This window comes from Nesoenas mayeri (genome assembly GCF_963082525.1).
Source record: "Nesoenas mayeri genome assembly, chromosome: 1".
NCBI classification, from domain to species: Eukaryota; Metazoa; Chordata; class Aves; order Columbiformes; family Columbidae; genus Nesoenas; species Nesoenas mayeri.
Window position 1 is genome coordinate 79,778,078 of NC_137541.1, and position 14,272 is coordinate 79,792,349.

General features: G+C 44.0%; 1 protein-coding gene across 1 annotated transcript in view; it reads right to left on the reverse strand.

The window, feature by feature from the left end:
• PIK3C2G (phosphatidylinositol-4-phosphate 3-kinase catalytic subunit type 2 gamma) overlaps positions 1–14,272 on the reverse strand; it is a gene marked incomplete at both ends in the record, with an annotated part of 210,870 nt that overhangs the window by 107,645 nt on the left and 88,953 nt on the right. Inside the window, 2 exons of the mRNA XM_080345859.1 lie at positions 9,421–9,515; positions 10,336–10,429. Coding sequence (XP_080201985.1) covers positions 9,421–9,515; positions 10,336–10,429 — 189 coding nt within the window. The remainder of the gene's footprint in view (positions 1–9,420; positions 9,516–10,335; positions 10,430–14,272) is intronic.

Here is a 14,272-nt window from a genome sequence, read left to right on the forward strand (position 1 = left end):
AAATGTTACCTAATCGCATTTATGTAAGTGTACATGCACATGTATGGTCCCCACATTATTAAATTATTGAGCTTCTTTTAAAAATATCTTTAGAAGATAAGTGGAAGGAAACCTCTGTTCTCATATGCTTGTAGAAAGATGTAAATTCAATTTGTGAAGTAAAGGAAAGCCTTTATTAATTAATTAAAACTTTATTAATGAAAACTGTGAAATTACTGTTAAATTTTGTAAATAGAAGAAACTACTGTTAAATTTTGTAAATAGAACTTATGACTTGGGAAACTGAATTTCAAAATACTGGAATAGGGATACGAATAATTACATAAAATTAAATGTTAGGTTTACTACTTAAGAACATGGTGCAGCAGAGTAACAAAAGGAAAACAAAAAGTGTATCGTGTGGTGAATACAAGGAGCAAAATTTTAAGTTATGTGACATATTAATGTTCTCAGTTTAGATTGAAATATTTGAACAAAATCCTTAATGAAAGAGGTACCTCAGTTCCTTCCACTGAATTGTATGTGCCTACTAGATGCCTGCACAATTACTTTGTGCAGACTGTTTAATATTCACCAATTTTTGAAACTGAGAGCAGCTAGCCTGCAAGTATATCATGTGAAACAACTTCCCCACCTAAAACTAATGAGCACTCAGTTTATATTAGGTGTACATAGTTCTACTGCTATATTTCCAAGGATGACTACCACAGAAGTGGCTGCTCTTATTTCTGTCCATTGTGTTTGATTATGTTCCTCCATTCTCTCAGGTTTTGCCATATTCTAAGACATACCCCTTTGGTGAATTTGTTCTCAGAAAAAAGTTATCTGTTGCAGTTTACTGACAGGTTGTTCCATGAAAAAAAACTCAAATACACACACCCGATCCACTATCACAGTGTTTCTGACTTCTGATATTATTATATCTTCTTTTTTTGGCTAAGGAGGCCCTGGCAGCAAACTCTTAAGATTACCAAGCTTACAAGAAAAGTTACTGGATGCTAAATGTTAGATGGCTACGTACTCTTCACTTATATTACCAAGATACTAATGCTGAAAAAACGACATGCATTTCTGTCTTGTGACTCAGTAACACAATAATGAAGAGTAATTATTAGAAAAAACATATTTTTTTATTATAAAGAAAAAAATCAAAGTTATCTTTGAATATTTCTAGACACGCGTGTGTGTGTGTATATATATATGTTTTATATATATAAACATATTTACACATATATATGCATATTCATTTTAAGATCTAATCAAAAGCTGTCCCTCCAGGAAACTGAAGTTTACATTTCAGGTGCAAGATACTGTTTATTTAGGGATATATAGCAAATCACTATTACTATTATAAAATTAGAAATATTATTTATAGGAAGTGTCTACAATCATGTGCAACTCCAGGATATCTGTAATTAGAAACAAGTTTAGTAAACCAGTAAAATAGTAAACTGTTCCATCTGCGATCAAAGCAGAGGACGACAATCAAAATATTTAACAAACAGTAGATCATGATATCTCTAATTGCTAATGCAAAGAGGGAGAAAAACAATCCATGGGTGGACAACATGAATAGGGCTACTACCAGCTGAAAGGCAGAGAATACGGTGAACACTGATAAATATTCTATTTCCAGGTTGTCAAACTCTTTTTCACCGGGGGCCACATCTGCCTCGCAGTTGCCTTCAAAGGGACGAATGTAAAAATCTTAAAATTACATTCGGCCCTTTGAAGGCAACAGCGAGGCAGATGAGGTGTCCGGTGAAAAAGAGTTTGACACCCCTTTTCTGTTTGATGTGGCTATGTATAGCTATGTCATATATTAAGCCGACACATGAGCCCATGAGGAGGAAGACCGACCTGGCTGAACAGAGAGCTTTGGCTCAAATTAAAACATAAAAGTAGAATTCATGACTTTGGGAATTAGGGGCATGCTACTCAGGAGGACTACAAGTATACTGTGAAGTTATGCAGAGAGAAAATTAGAAGAGCCAAAGACCAATTAGATCTGTGCCTGGCCACCACTGTGAAAGGCAAAAAGAAATATTTCTAGAAAGGTATTAGCAAGAAGCGGAGGGCTAAGGAGAACCTCCATCCCCTGACGAATGTGGGGGGAAAAATAGTGACAGAAAATGAGGAAAAGGCTGAGCTACTAAATACCTTTTTTGCCTCGGTCTTTCATAGCCAGAACAGCTGTGTTCCAGGTACCCAGGCTCCTGAGCCAGAAGGCAGGCGTGGCGAGCAGAATGAAGCCCCACTTGGACACCCGCTAGTCTATGGGACCAGATGGGATACAGCCAAGAGTGCTGAGGGAGCTGGCGGAAGGGATCACTTAGCCATTTCCCATTACCTATCAGCAGTCCCGGCTACCTGGGGAGGTCCCAGTTGACTGGAAGATGGCAAACTTCACGCCCGTCTCCAAGAAGGGCTGGAATTTCAGGGCTCTCCGGTTCCTGACAGATGCCAGGGCACCATACTGGAAGTTTCTTTGGCACCTTAAGGCTTTTTTCACGAAGCTTTTTGATACCTGACTGAAGAGAGGCCAGTTGAGCAAGAACAATCCAAATCTACTTTTTTCAGGTTCATGTCATCTCTACTGGTCACGACCTTCTAGAACACAATTGATCCATACCTGACTGAATACTGAGCCTCAGAGTTTGACCACTGTGTGAGGATCAAATACGTTGGAACGTCCAACGACAAGGTTTAGTGCCAGACTTGGGTTATGGTTGCACTCAATGACCCTGAGGGGCTCTTCCAAACAAAACAATTCTAGGATTCTGCGATTCCATGACCTCTCTTGGTGGCCTCCCACAGGCTCCTCGTGTTGGGCTGGCACAACAGCCCAAAGGACACCAGGCCCTCTGCTCCCCTCTCCCCCGGGCTCAGAGCACAAGAGGTGGCATGTCGCAATGCCCTGGGGCAGGGCCAAGGGATCCCCAGGGATGAAGAGTCCAAGCAACACTTGGCAGTCAGCAATTCCTTTACGGAGCGCTGGGAGACCGTGTGCAGGCGGCTGGGCCCCCCGTTCCCACCGGGGGGATCTCTGGATGCTTTGCTCCCTCTCAGCCACTATTGAGCGCAGGGGGCCGTGCCACTTGCAGGGCGTAAGGTCAATGGGGGGTCCCTGAGGAACCCCAACCCTCCTGGAACGTTCTTGCCACCGTCTTGTCAAGACCATCCCAGGCATGGGTTGAGAAGGCCCTGGATACCAGGGCTCAGGAGGCGAGGTGGCGGGCAGTCCCTGCGCCCATGGGGCAGCCTTTCTCTTGGGCAAGAACCACGACAAGTGGGAGAGAGCCCCAGGAGAGTGGCCCTCAGAGCCAACCACCCTCCTCCTTCTCCCACATTCAGGCATCTTTCAGGACACAGGCCCCCGTGCCCACACCTGCCACCTCTGATGTCACAATTGCCACCATGGTGACCTCGTGCCTGTCACCAGCCACCTCAACTGCCCATTGTTCCGGCCCTATAAAAGCGGGGGCCCCTGCAGCTGGCCCACAGTGCGAGGCCCTCGGACGCCAAGCATGCTTGGAAGGAAGAGGACGCTGAGCAACCAGGAGGCTGGCTGCCCACCTCAGGGTGGGACGCCACAGAGCCGCTTCCCGGCACCACAGGGGAGCACGGCACCTCCCACTGGGAGCAATGTCGGACCTCGTGCCGCGAGCGCCATTGATCTCGATTCTCTGATCGATGGCATGCGGCGCATGACTCTGGGCCCACCAGCGAATGGTGTGGAGCCCAAACGTGTCTGCCTGCCGGGCAGCAGCGGGAGTAGCGGGAGCAGCCAGGCGGGTGGCTGCCCAGCCTGGCGTGGGAAGCTGCAAAGCTGCTCCCCGCTACCATGGAGGAGCAAGACACGTCCCCGGAGGAGGAAGCCGAGGCAGCGGAGGAGGAGGAGGAGGCAGGGGAAGAGCAACATCACCTCGCATGCCACGACCACAAAGGACATTACATCTTTGATCGCCGGCATGCAGCACATGGCTGTGGGACCACCAGTGACCGGCGGCGTGCAGCCCAAGCATGTCTGCCTGCCAGGCAGCAGCCCGAGCAGCAAGGTGGATGGCTGCCCACCTTGGAGGAGGACACACGAGAGACGCATGGTGCGACTGGGACCTCCCGGGAGCCTGAGGAAGGCAAAGGAGCAGAGGAGGAAGAGGAACATTCCCCCTCGTGCAGTGAGAGCCATTGCCCGCGCTCACGTCAACGACGTCACTCAGCGTGCAGCTGTGGGCAGGCAGGGGAACAGCATGGGGCCGCGGCGTGTCCATCTGCTGAGGACTCAGTGTGACATCCCACCAAAGGACGATGTGGAGCCCATGGAGGTGGATCCGCCAGAATATGGCATGAGGCCACTGGCTGTTCAGCCACCACAGGACAGCGAGGAGCCCATGGAGGTGGACCCACCTCAATAACCATCCATCCATGGCGCTGGCTCCACCTGCCACAGGCATCGTCTGGCAGTTCCCCAGCCATTCAGGCTCCCGTGCGTGACACGGCGGCAACCAGTGTTACAGGAGCTCCCGGACGGCTCCCCACTCCCATCCTCCACACCTTCATAACCGGACAATAAATTACAAGAAAATAATAAAAATGCTTTTGTCCAAGCTTACTTGACACAGGGCTGACTGCCTCTGCACTTCTGTGACACCTCCTGGTCCCTGTCTTTGACTAGGAGGCCCCTTTTGGAAACTTTCCATTCCCATGCCCACCTTCCTGCTTTGCTGCTGCCTTACATTCTGGGTGGCTTTTGAAGGCTGCAACATCAATAACTGGATAACAGTTTTTTTAAGGGAGACAAATTCTCCTAGAAACAGCATTGAAGCCCAGGAATTTCTGGATTCCAAACTATCGATCTTACCTCAGGGCCAGTAGCTATCACCGTACCCTGGAGATCTAACCAGGCAGTGAGATGGTCCCATTCATGCTTTTGCAGGGAGGTGTACTCATGTCGCTAACAGTACTAAGTACATCATGCCCGCATGATCAGGGTGCTGGACTCCCACGCAATTTCAGGGCTCTCTGGTTCCTGACAGACGCCAGGGCACCATCCTGGAAGTTTCTCGGGCACCTTAGGCTTTCTTCACAAAGCTTTTTGCTGCCTGACTGGATAGAGGCCAGCTGAAAAACAGCAATCCAAATCTACATTCTCCTAGTGCTGGAGTGGTTCCTGCCATCTCTACTGGTCACGCCTTTCTAGAACACCATTTTGGTCAACGCCTGACTGAATACCGAGCCTCAGAGTTTGACCGCTGAGTGAGGATCAAATACGTTGGAATGCACACAGGTCATCGTTTTTAAATACCTTCCAAAGCCAGCATGCTCAGGACTGTCCACCTGCCTCTCCCCTACCCATACACACACATGTCGACACCCCTTCACTCTCCCACACTATGACCTGACTTTGCTAAAACTCCGATGCCCGTTCTAGCAGATACTTGTGGATATGCCCAGCCAGAGAAGTCTGAAGAACTCTACCCACTTGAGCGGAAGTGCCACGTACTCGGGTTTGACAAAAGTATGACTTAGTTCCTCTGCTTGAGGACTTGCCATGAGAACCTTTTGTCCTTCACCTTCATACTAGCCAAGAGAGCGAGGGTGCATCTCCGCCCGAACCCACTCCCACTTCCAGGCCCCAAGGACCTGGGAGCAACAAGGCAGAACATCCTGGTGGGGCTCTGTTACAGATCTCCCAACCAGGATGAAGAGGCAGATGAAATATTTTGCGGGTAGCTAGGACAAGTCTCCCGACCACTAGCCCTTGTGCTTATGGGGGAATTCAACCTACCAGGTGTCTGCTGAAAATACAAGACAGCAGAAAGGAAGCAGCCCAGGAGGCCCCTGCAGCGCGTGGAAGACAACTTCCTGACACAGCTGGTTGGTGAGCCTACCAGGGAAGGAGCCCCGTTGGATCTGTTGCTTGTAAACGGAGAAGGACGTGCGGGCAGCACGTCGACCGGAAATCCCCTAGGGTATAGTGATCACGAAATGATTGAGTTTTCTGTCCTTGGAGAAGTTAGAAGGGTGGTCAGCAGAAGTGCTGCTCTGGACTTGCAAAGGGCAGCCTTTGACCTGTTGTGAAGGCCAGCTGGCAGAATCCCTTGGGAGGCAGTTCTGAGGGATAAAGGAGTCCAGGGAGGCTGGTCTCTCTTCAACAAGGTCATCTTAGAGGCGCAGGAGCAGGCTGTCCCCGTGTGCCACAAGGCGGGCCAGTGGGGAAGAAGGCCGGCATGGCTGAACAGGGAGCTGCGGCTGGAGCTTAGGAATAAAAAGAGAATGTGTAACGTTTGGAAGGAGGGGCAGGCCACTCAGGAGGAACACAAGAATCCTGTGAGGTTATGCATGGAGAAAATTAGGAGGGCCAAAGACCGACGAGAGCTGCGCCTGCCCACCGCTGTGAAAGGCAAAAAGAAATGTTTCTAGAAAGATATTAGCAAGAAGAGGAGGGCTAAGGAGAACCTCCATCCCCTGACGAATGTGGGGGAAACATGGTGACAGAAGATGAGGAAAAGGCTGAGCTACCAAATGCCTTCTTTGCCTCGGTCTTTCATAGTCAGAACAGCTGTGTTCCAGGTACCCAGGCCCCTGAGCCAGAAGGCAGGCGTGGCGAGCAGAATGAAGCCCCACTTGGACACCCGCTAGTCTATGGGACCAGATGGGATACAGCCAAGAGTGCTGAGGGAGCTGGCGAAAGGGATCACTTAGTCATTTCCCATTACCTATCAGCACTCCTGGCTAACTGGGGAGGTCCCAGTTGACTGGAAATTGGCAAACTTCACACCCATCTCCCAAGAAGGGCTGGAAGGAGGATCCGGGGAACTACAGACCTGTTGGTCAAACCTCGGTGCTGGGGAGGGTCACGGAGCAGATCATCCTGAGTGACATCACATGGCACATACAAGAAAACCCAGTGATCAGGACCAGTCAACATGGCTTTATGAAAGGCTAGTCCCGTTTGACCCACCTGATCTCACTCTCTGACAAGGTGACCCACCCAGTAGATGAGGGAAAAGCTGTGGATCTCGTGGACTTAAGCCTTCAGTAAGGCCTTTGACACTGTATCCCACAGCATTCTCCTGGAGAAGGTGGCAGCTCATGGCCTCGTGGTGGGTGTACTCGGCAATGGATAAAGAACGGGCTGGATGGCCGGGCCCAACGAGTTGTGGTGAACGGAACCAAATCCAGTTGGCGGCCAGTCACAAGTGGCGCTCCCCAGAGCTCACTGTTGGGACCAGTTCTGTTGAATCTCTTTATCAATGATCTGGATGAGGGGATTGAGGGCACCCTTAGTGAGTTGGCAGACGACACCAAATTGGCTGGGAGTGTTGATCTGCTGGAGAGTAGGAAGGCCATACAGAGGGATCTGGACTGGGGGGATCGTTGGGCTGAGGCCAGTTGCATGTGGTTTAACAAGGCCACGTGCTGGGTCCTGCGCTTGGCGCACAACCCCGGGCAGCGCTACAGGCTCCGGGAAGAGGGGCTGGAAAGCTGCCTGGTAGAAAGGGATCTGGGGGTGTTGACTGACAGCCGGCTGAACATGAGCCAGCTGTGTGCCCCGGTGGTCAAAGGCACCAACAGCATCCTGCCTTGTATTCGGAACAGTGTGGTCAGCAGGACTAGGGAAGCGATTGTCCCCCTGTACTCGGTGCTGGTGAGGCCCCACCTTGAACCCTGTGTTCCGTTTTGGGCCCCTCACTACAAGAAGGACATTGAGGTGCTGGAGAGAGTTCAGAGAAGGGCAACAAAGCTGGTGAGGGGCCTGGAGCACAAGTCTGATGAGGTGCGGCTGAGGGAACTGGGGCTGTTTAGCCTGGAGAAAAGGAGGCTGAGGGGAGACCTCATTGCTGTCTACAGCTACCTGAAAGGAGGTTGTGACATGCTCAAGTAAACCAATAGGAAAGGTTTGGTGACCTGCTATACCACTTGGACACTCTCAAGTCTATGGGGTCTAACGGGATTAACTCAAGTGTGCCGAGAGAGCTGGCAGAGGTGATCACCAAGACACTTTCAATTATTTATCAGGAGCCCTGGCTAACTGGGTAAGTCCGAGTGACAGGAGGTTAGCAAACACTACTAACAGGCCTATACTGTGAAGTAAAGAGGAAAAAGATGGCAGATACTTAGTCTTTTTTCTTGTGAGAAGAAGAGAGGAGTTAAACAAAGCACAGGTAAACCAATTCTATTCCTACTGTCTATTGAACTCTAGAAATAATTTCTAATTGTAGAAGAAAACAACAGCTCTCTGAGCATATTTCAGAATTCTAGACAAGACATTTTATATCCAGTATGACTAGGTTTAATATAAGATAACAGAAACTGTTTCAGTCATATTTCAGCCATTGTCAGAAAAATGGCTTGCTAAATGTGGTTCCTCTTTATTTGACAGATATGCTCATGAGGTATGTTATTGTTATGCTACTCATTTCAGTGAAACAAACACATTCATAATTCTGTTTTATGCCCACTAACACTTCCAGAGATCATGCAGGTATTAAGTATGATTTATGCTCTTTCTGACCTCACGCTTCCTCAATCAAATGATTATATTTCAAGTTGTTGTCTTTCCTTTGCAGGGAGGAAAGCTTTTGCTTTAAGGAGTCTGAACCAATTTAACTGTAAATGAAAGCTCAATTATCCATCATTACTAAACACACACACACACACACAAAACAAACAAACAAACAAACAAAAACCAACAGAAAGACAAACAAACAAAGAACAACAACAAAAAAACCTGAAAACTCCACAACAGTTTGATTTTCTGACCATACACCAGTTGTTCAGATGGTAGAAAGCTACATACTTATTCAGAGATTCTTGAAGTAACAACATAGCAAACCAATTAACCACTGGATGCAGCAATACAGTTTCAGAGGTCCTTATGCTGTAGAGGTAGATAGTGAATAGGAGTTACTGTCAGGACTGGTGCATCTCCATAATCACAAAAAGGAACTATTGGAAACTCTACCATCATAAGTCAGACTGATTTGCAAGAGGGATAAGAGATGAACTTTGACACACATGAAATGTCTGAGAACTTAAGGAGAGGTCAGAGAAATCCCTCTAAAGCAGGATCCTTTTTAAGTAAGCCAACGCTGTTTGGAGCTTGCAAATTTTGAGGACAACTATTTTTGGTTCAAACCAGAAAATGCAGAAAAATACAATTGATATCTTACTTAAGTGAAAAGAACTTCCTCCTCCTCCCTGTCATCTGGGACAGGATGAACACAGACATATTAATAAATAGACAGATATTTAATAAATTTACCCACACCCACTAGCAAAAAGAGAATAAAGAAGGAGCAAAAAACCATGTTTTCTGTTCGTTTTAAACAAAAAGAGAGTCTGTGACCAATAGAATAATGGATAAAGTTCCCTGTAATGGAAAAGTACTATTGTAATAATGGCAAACGATCTTACCAGTAAAGTTGATGGGCTACTTGGATGCTCTGAAGAGAACGATTCAACAGGAGTTTCACTAGAGGGCTTTCAAGACTCCACTCAAACTTGAGCACCTTAACAGATAAATTAAGAATCACTTATTTGCTGGCTTTGCTGGCTTTCCTTTATAACAAAATTAATAAGAAAGGACCCAGGACTTAGTTTGAATGAAGCAATCCAACAGTGCAATGCAATGAGCAAAGAGACTTCAGGACACAAGTGTCTATCTATCACCATCTGTAAGACAGGCAGATATCGCCCTGACTCTGGCTGTGTTAACAAATATGTAAATACGCAGTTTTCTTCACCTGCTTAAAACTTACAATGCTGTATTTAAATTTTTATCTGATTTGTAAAATAACATTATTTATGAAACAGAAGTTGTGGAAGGTGAAAGGTAACTTAAGTGTCTCACTAAGTCAATGCTGTAAAGCTGTGCAGGTTCCAATGCTACGCAGTAGTGGATTACATAAACATGTACTCTGTGCTGACAATGATTTTTCCCAAAATATGTGTATTAAGAAAACCGTGATTTGTTGTGACACCATTTGCTTCCTTGACCGTAACAAAGCCCTGCCATCACCAGCCCCTGATCTGGTGGTCATAGAATAATTTCTCTTGTTCAGATGCATTTTCTATTTTTCTTTGATAACTGAAAATGCCTTCTTGTAGTATACAGAAGAGTTCAATCAGCATGCCAAAAAAGCTATATTCTCTTGAGTAGAAAACAGCCTGTACCTCAGCCCTGTTGTTAATTCAATCATTGCGTCAGCTGACCAGCCTTTCTTATTTATTCTTCTTGCAGTGTATCAATCAAACTGAAATAATCAAAAGTATTTAATGAAGTTATTGATTTGGACAGAAGACTTCCTTGGCTATCAATTTCTTCCTTACCTGAACCAGCTGTGGGAGGTATTCTAACAATTCATCATTCGACAGATTTTCTATTTGTTGGACTGCTGTTTTGCGAATATCTTGATCTGGGAAACTAGAGCAAAACAAATCGGTATCATTAAGAGCTACTGAACCACTGCAACTCTCCTGAGTTCTTACTGATTTAAAATGTCAGAAAAACAGGTTTTCTCTCAAAATGGAACAGGAAAAAAAAATCAAATAATTTGCTTTACTGTGATAAGAGTCAAGCAACACGTAGCAGATAGCTTAATGGGACTGAATGTTAGGGTGTCATACAGGGAAGAAATAAAACAAAACAAAACTGGTCTTCAAATACTGGTCTTCAGCTGTCATGTATTGTAGTTTCCTGAAATATGAAGCAAATTATGTATCTTCTCTTGCTGTTCTTAATTACCTGAAATAGAAAATTCTGTGCCACAGAACTTCTAACAGTCACTTGAAGAACTATTCTGTTCTGCGCAACAACACGAGAGCTTGAAATTTCCCCAACAAAAAGAGTTAATTTCAGATAATTTATTTGAATGTCAGGTTTTCTGCTTCATATCAGAACACAACAAAATTTTGAAACAGAAAATGTTTTACTTTTTCTAAAGGAAAATTTAGCAAAAAAATCAACACATTTCCCCAGAAAGGCCCCAAGTCAGTCAAAGAGCCACTTCTAAAAGGAAAATGTTTGAGTATTCAACATAAGCTGTATTCTGAACACATTCTGATTGAAGCTAGAGTAGCTGTAGCCTAATGTAGATTTTGTGATGGAACACTAACCGTAAAATTGATGAAAGAGGTAAACATGGTGTAGCACCAATGATAAAACAGAAAGAAGGCTCGATAATATAGCTGGTCGAAACATTTTTCTTTAAAAAAGAAAAATAATTAAATTTTGATGTAACTTGACTGATCAAAACTGACGCCTAACAGAACATTTTTCTCTCTTTTCAGAGAAAAAGACAAAAAGTATACAGTGTTTCTTTTAATATATGAAAGCTGAAAATAATCTTTAAGGATTTCTTTTGAAAAAATAAAGTAGGAAAATAATTTCCACCTTTTCATATGTTCCATTTCTGACATTAATAATGATAGACAGAATATTTCATGTACACAGAAGTTGCCTAGATTGGTTAACAGTTGGCTCTTCTGCTGCTGTCCCGCTTTCACAAGTAAAAGATCGGATGTGCTATTCTCTGTATGTGGGCTATGTGGTGTCACCGTTAACTACCTGCCAGTATTTGAAGCTTGTCCTTTGCCATCCCCAGACTCTTTTCTGTCTTCTCCTGAAGCAAACTGGAAATGTTCATACAGACCTTTCAGTCACCAGAGCCACAAGAGTGGTCATCTCTGCCAAAGGGGCAAAAATGTCTTTAACCAGCATCACAGTCAATGAGATGTTGTATAACAGAGCTGCTGGGCTTTGACCGAGTTCTCTGACGGCAAGTACCCGCCCCACAAAGTGGTGAATCCCTCCTCTCTGACCTGATATGGCTATTAGGCTCTTCGAAAAATCTGATTTGGCAGTTTAGGCATACATAAAAATGATGAGTAAAGGACACAGATTATCCTGTCAATTTGCCCTGGAGAAAATCCTTTGAAATCAGAACTGTCATGTATAGCAGAATGTGTCATAGAACCACCAGTATTACTGCTTTATGAGCTTGACACAAAACCAGGCTGCTTTCTTCCCAGCTTCCTGTCCAGCACCTTTTGTCAATGACATACTCACTTGAAAAATAAATCAGAAGTGAAACACAGGAGATAGTACCACATTTGCAGCAATGACTGCTCATTGCTATCAAGAGAGAAAGAAAAGAAATTGTAAAGCTCAGAAACATAATGGCACCTGCAGCTCTAAACTTGAGCTTCAATAAAACAAGCTGAAGCAAAACAATATGTACACTTCGATCACTGAATTACCTACAAGCCATCAAATAAAAATGTGGATTTAAACAAAAAAAAAAGTCTAGCAGTCAGATGTACTTGAAAGGCCTGGCTTCTGTGCTGCAATCAGCTGTCACCTGTAGCACTTTCAAAACCCCTTTTAACAGTGCAACTCAGATCTGATTTTATTATTTTGTTTGTTTGTTATGGTACGTGTTTGATTATCTTTTTAACACAGTTTACAGTTGTTTGTATAATGCTGAGAGGGCTGATGAGAGAGTGAATACACTATAAATAAATTATCATGATAGCCTCATCTTAGCCTATTTCACAAGGAGCCTTTATTTATTTATTTATTCTAGGCAACCCGTTAAGGATATGAAGTTGTTACTTTAATGTTACTTTAATTTTACATGGCTGTATAGAACAAAACATATTTGAAGGAGGACTGCATATTAAAAACATTAATCCCTTTCATATCATCCTGTCTTCTAATTATGCAATTGCTTTGAAGTCCTGTGTGCCAAGCATGTGTAGATATTATGGAAATTAGTCTTCCTCTTTCCCTTCCCACCTAGTTCAACAGGTTACTGAACAGTGAAATATGCTTTATACAGGCACCAAGTCAAGCAGAAAAGTGTTATTACTTAGATACTGCTCATCCTTACTAGCAGCCAACATTTGAATATATGTAATGCTATGATGAGAATAAACTCCCATATTTTTTCCAGCTAAACAACGAATGATAAAATTATTTTAATCCCAACCTTTCCAGAAAATTCAACAGCTAACATGTGACTTGTTTAGAATTAACTCACTGTAAATCAAAATGGGGGCTATATCTAAGTTAGCCAAAGTATCTATAGAATATGCGATTAGAAGAATTATGAGCTCAAGAGCAAAGGCACTATGGTGAAAAATCTACAAGTTGGTTTGTTTCAGGACACATGGCTCTTGTCACTCTCCTTGAATGAGATTTCAGTAACTTGGTCCTGCTTACTAAATTGTTACCTTCAGTTTGTAAATCTTGAGGTCAGCTTGAGGCTGAGTTGAATCTTTCAGACAGAATGGGCAGTTAACATTTTCTCTTAACTACCTGGCAATTTCTCAAGCCCCAGATGTAATATCCATTGCTCTCTTGAATTTCAGTGTTGCTCAGGGCCACAGGTACAATAGAAAAACATTTGGTTTTGCATTTTTACTTGAGCAAACATTTAAAATCCTCAAAACTCTAGAACTACAGCAAATATTAATGACCTCAACTAGTATTGCATGGTGCTTATGCTACGCAAGCTGACATACATCAGTGTATTTGCTAAAACTCAATAATGGGGTAAGGTCTAGAAGCAGATTTGAATAATAAATCCTACCCTTCACACGCCTGGAAACTATGCCATCTTGTAGTCTGCCAACTAATTAGGGCTAGAGGGGTTTTTCTAGTGAATAATCTTGCAAACTTGTGAGTGTTGCATCAAATCTGATTTCAGTAATCCATAAATTAGTCTTGATTAGAGGACACGATTAATTGATTTTTTGGTTCTGTGACTCAATGCAAGAAAAATCATTTTAGGCCTAAGAAAAACAGCACCATAGATTTTATATTAGGGGACAGTTGATTTCTCGGGCTTGTTACGATGAATATATAATTATTTACACATACTGAAAACTCTGGAAGCAGAGAAGTGAGACAACTGTATCACAATGAATTGAATACTCCAGTCTTTAAGGGTATTCTTCTAAGAAAGAGGAGCTCATCTGTGTCAGAGGTCATCTGTCTCAGATCAATTTTGCAAAGGATTTGAACCACACATTATCAGGTTCCTGACATGTGGCCTGTGATTATGGCTTCAGAGAGGCAGGAGATTCAGGCACTTCACTATCTGTTTTATAGATGTGACCAACGTATCGGAGAATTTAGCTAGAAAAAAAAGCAACTTAAACCAAAAACCTTTAACAATGCTTGCATGACTTTTTCTTTTCATAGTTTCAAACTGGTAATTTTCATCCAGGTTTCCAATTACTTCTAGTTGTATTCTTTTTTTCC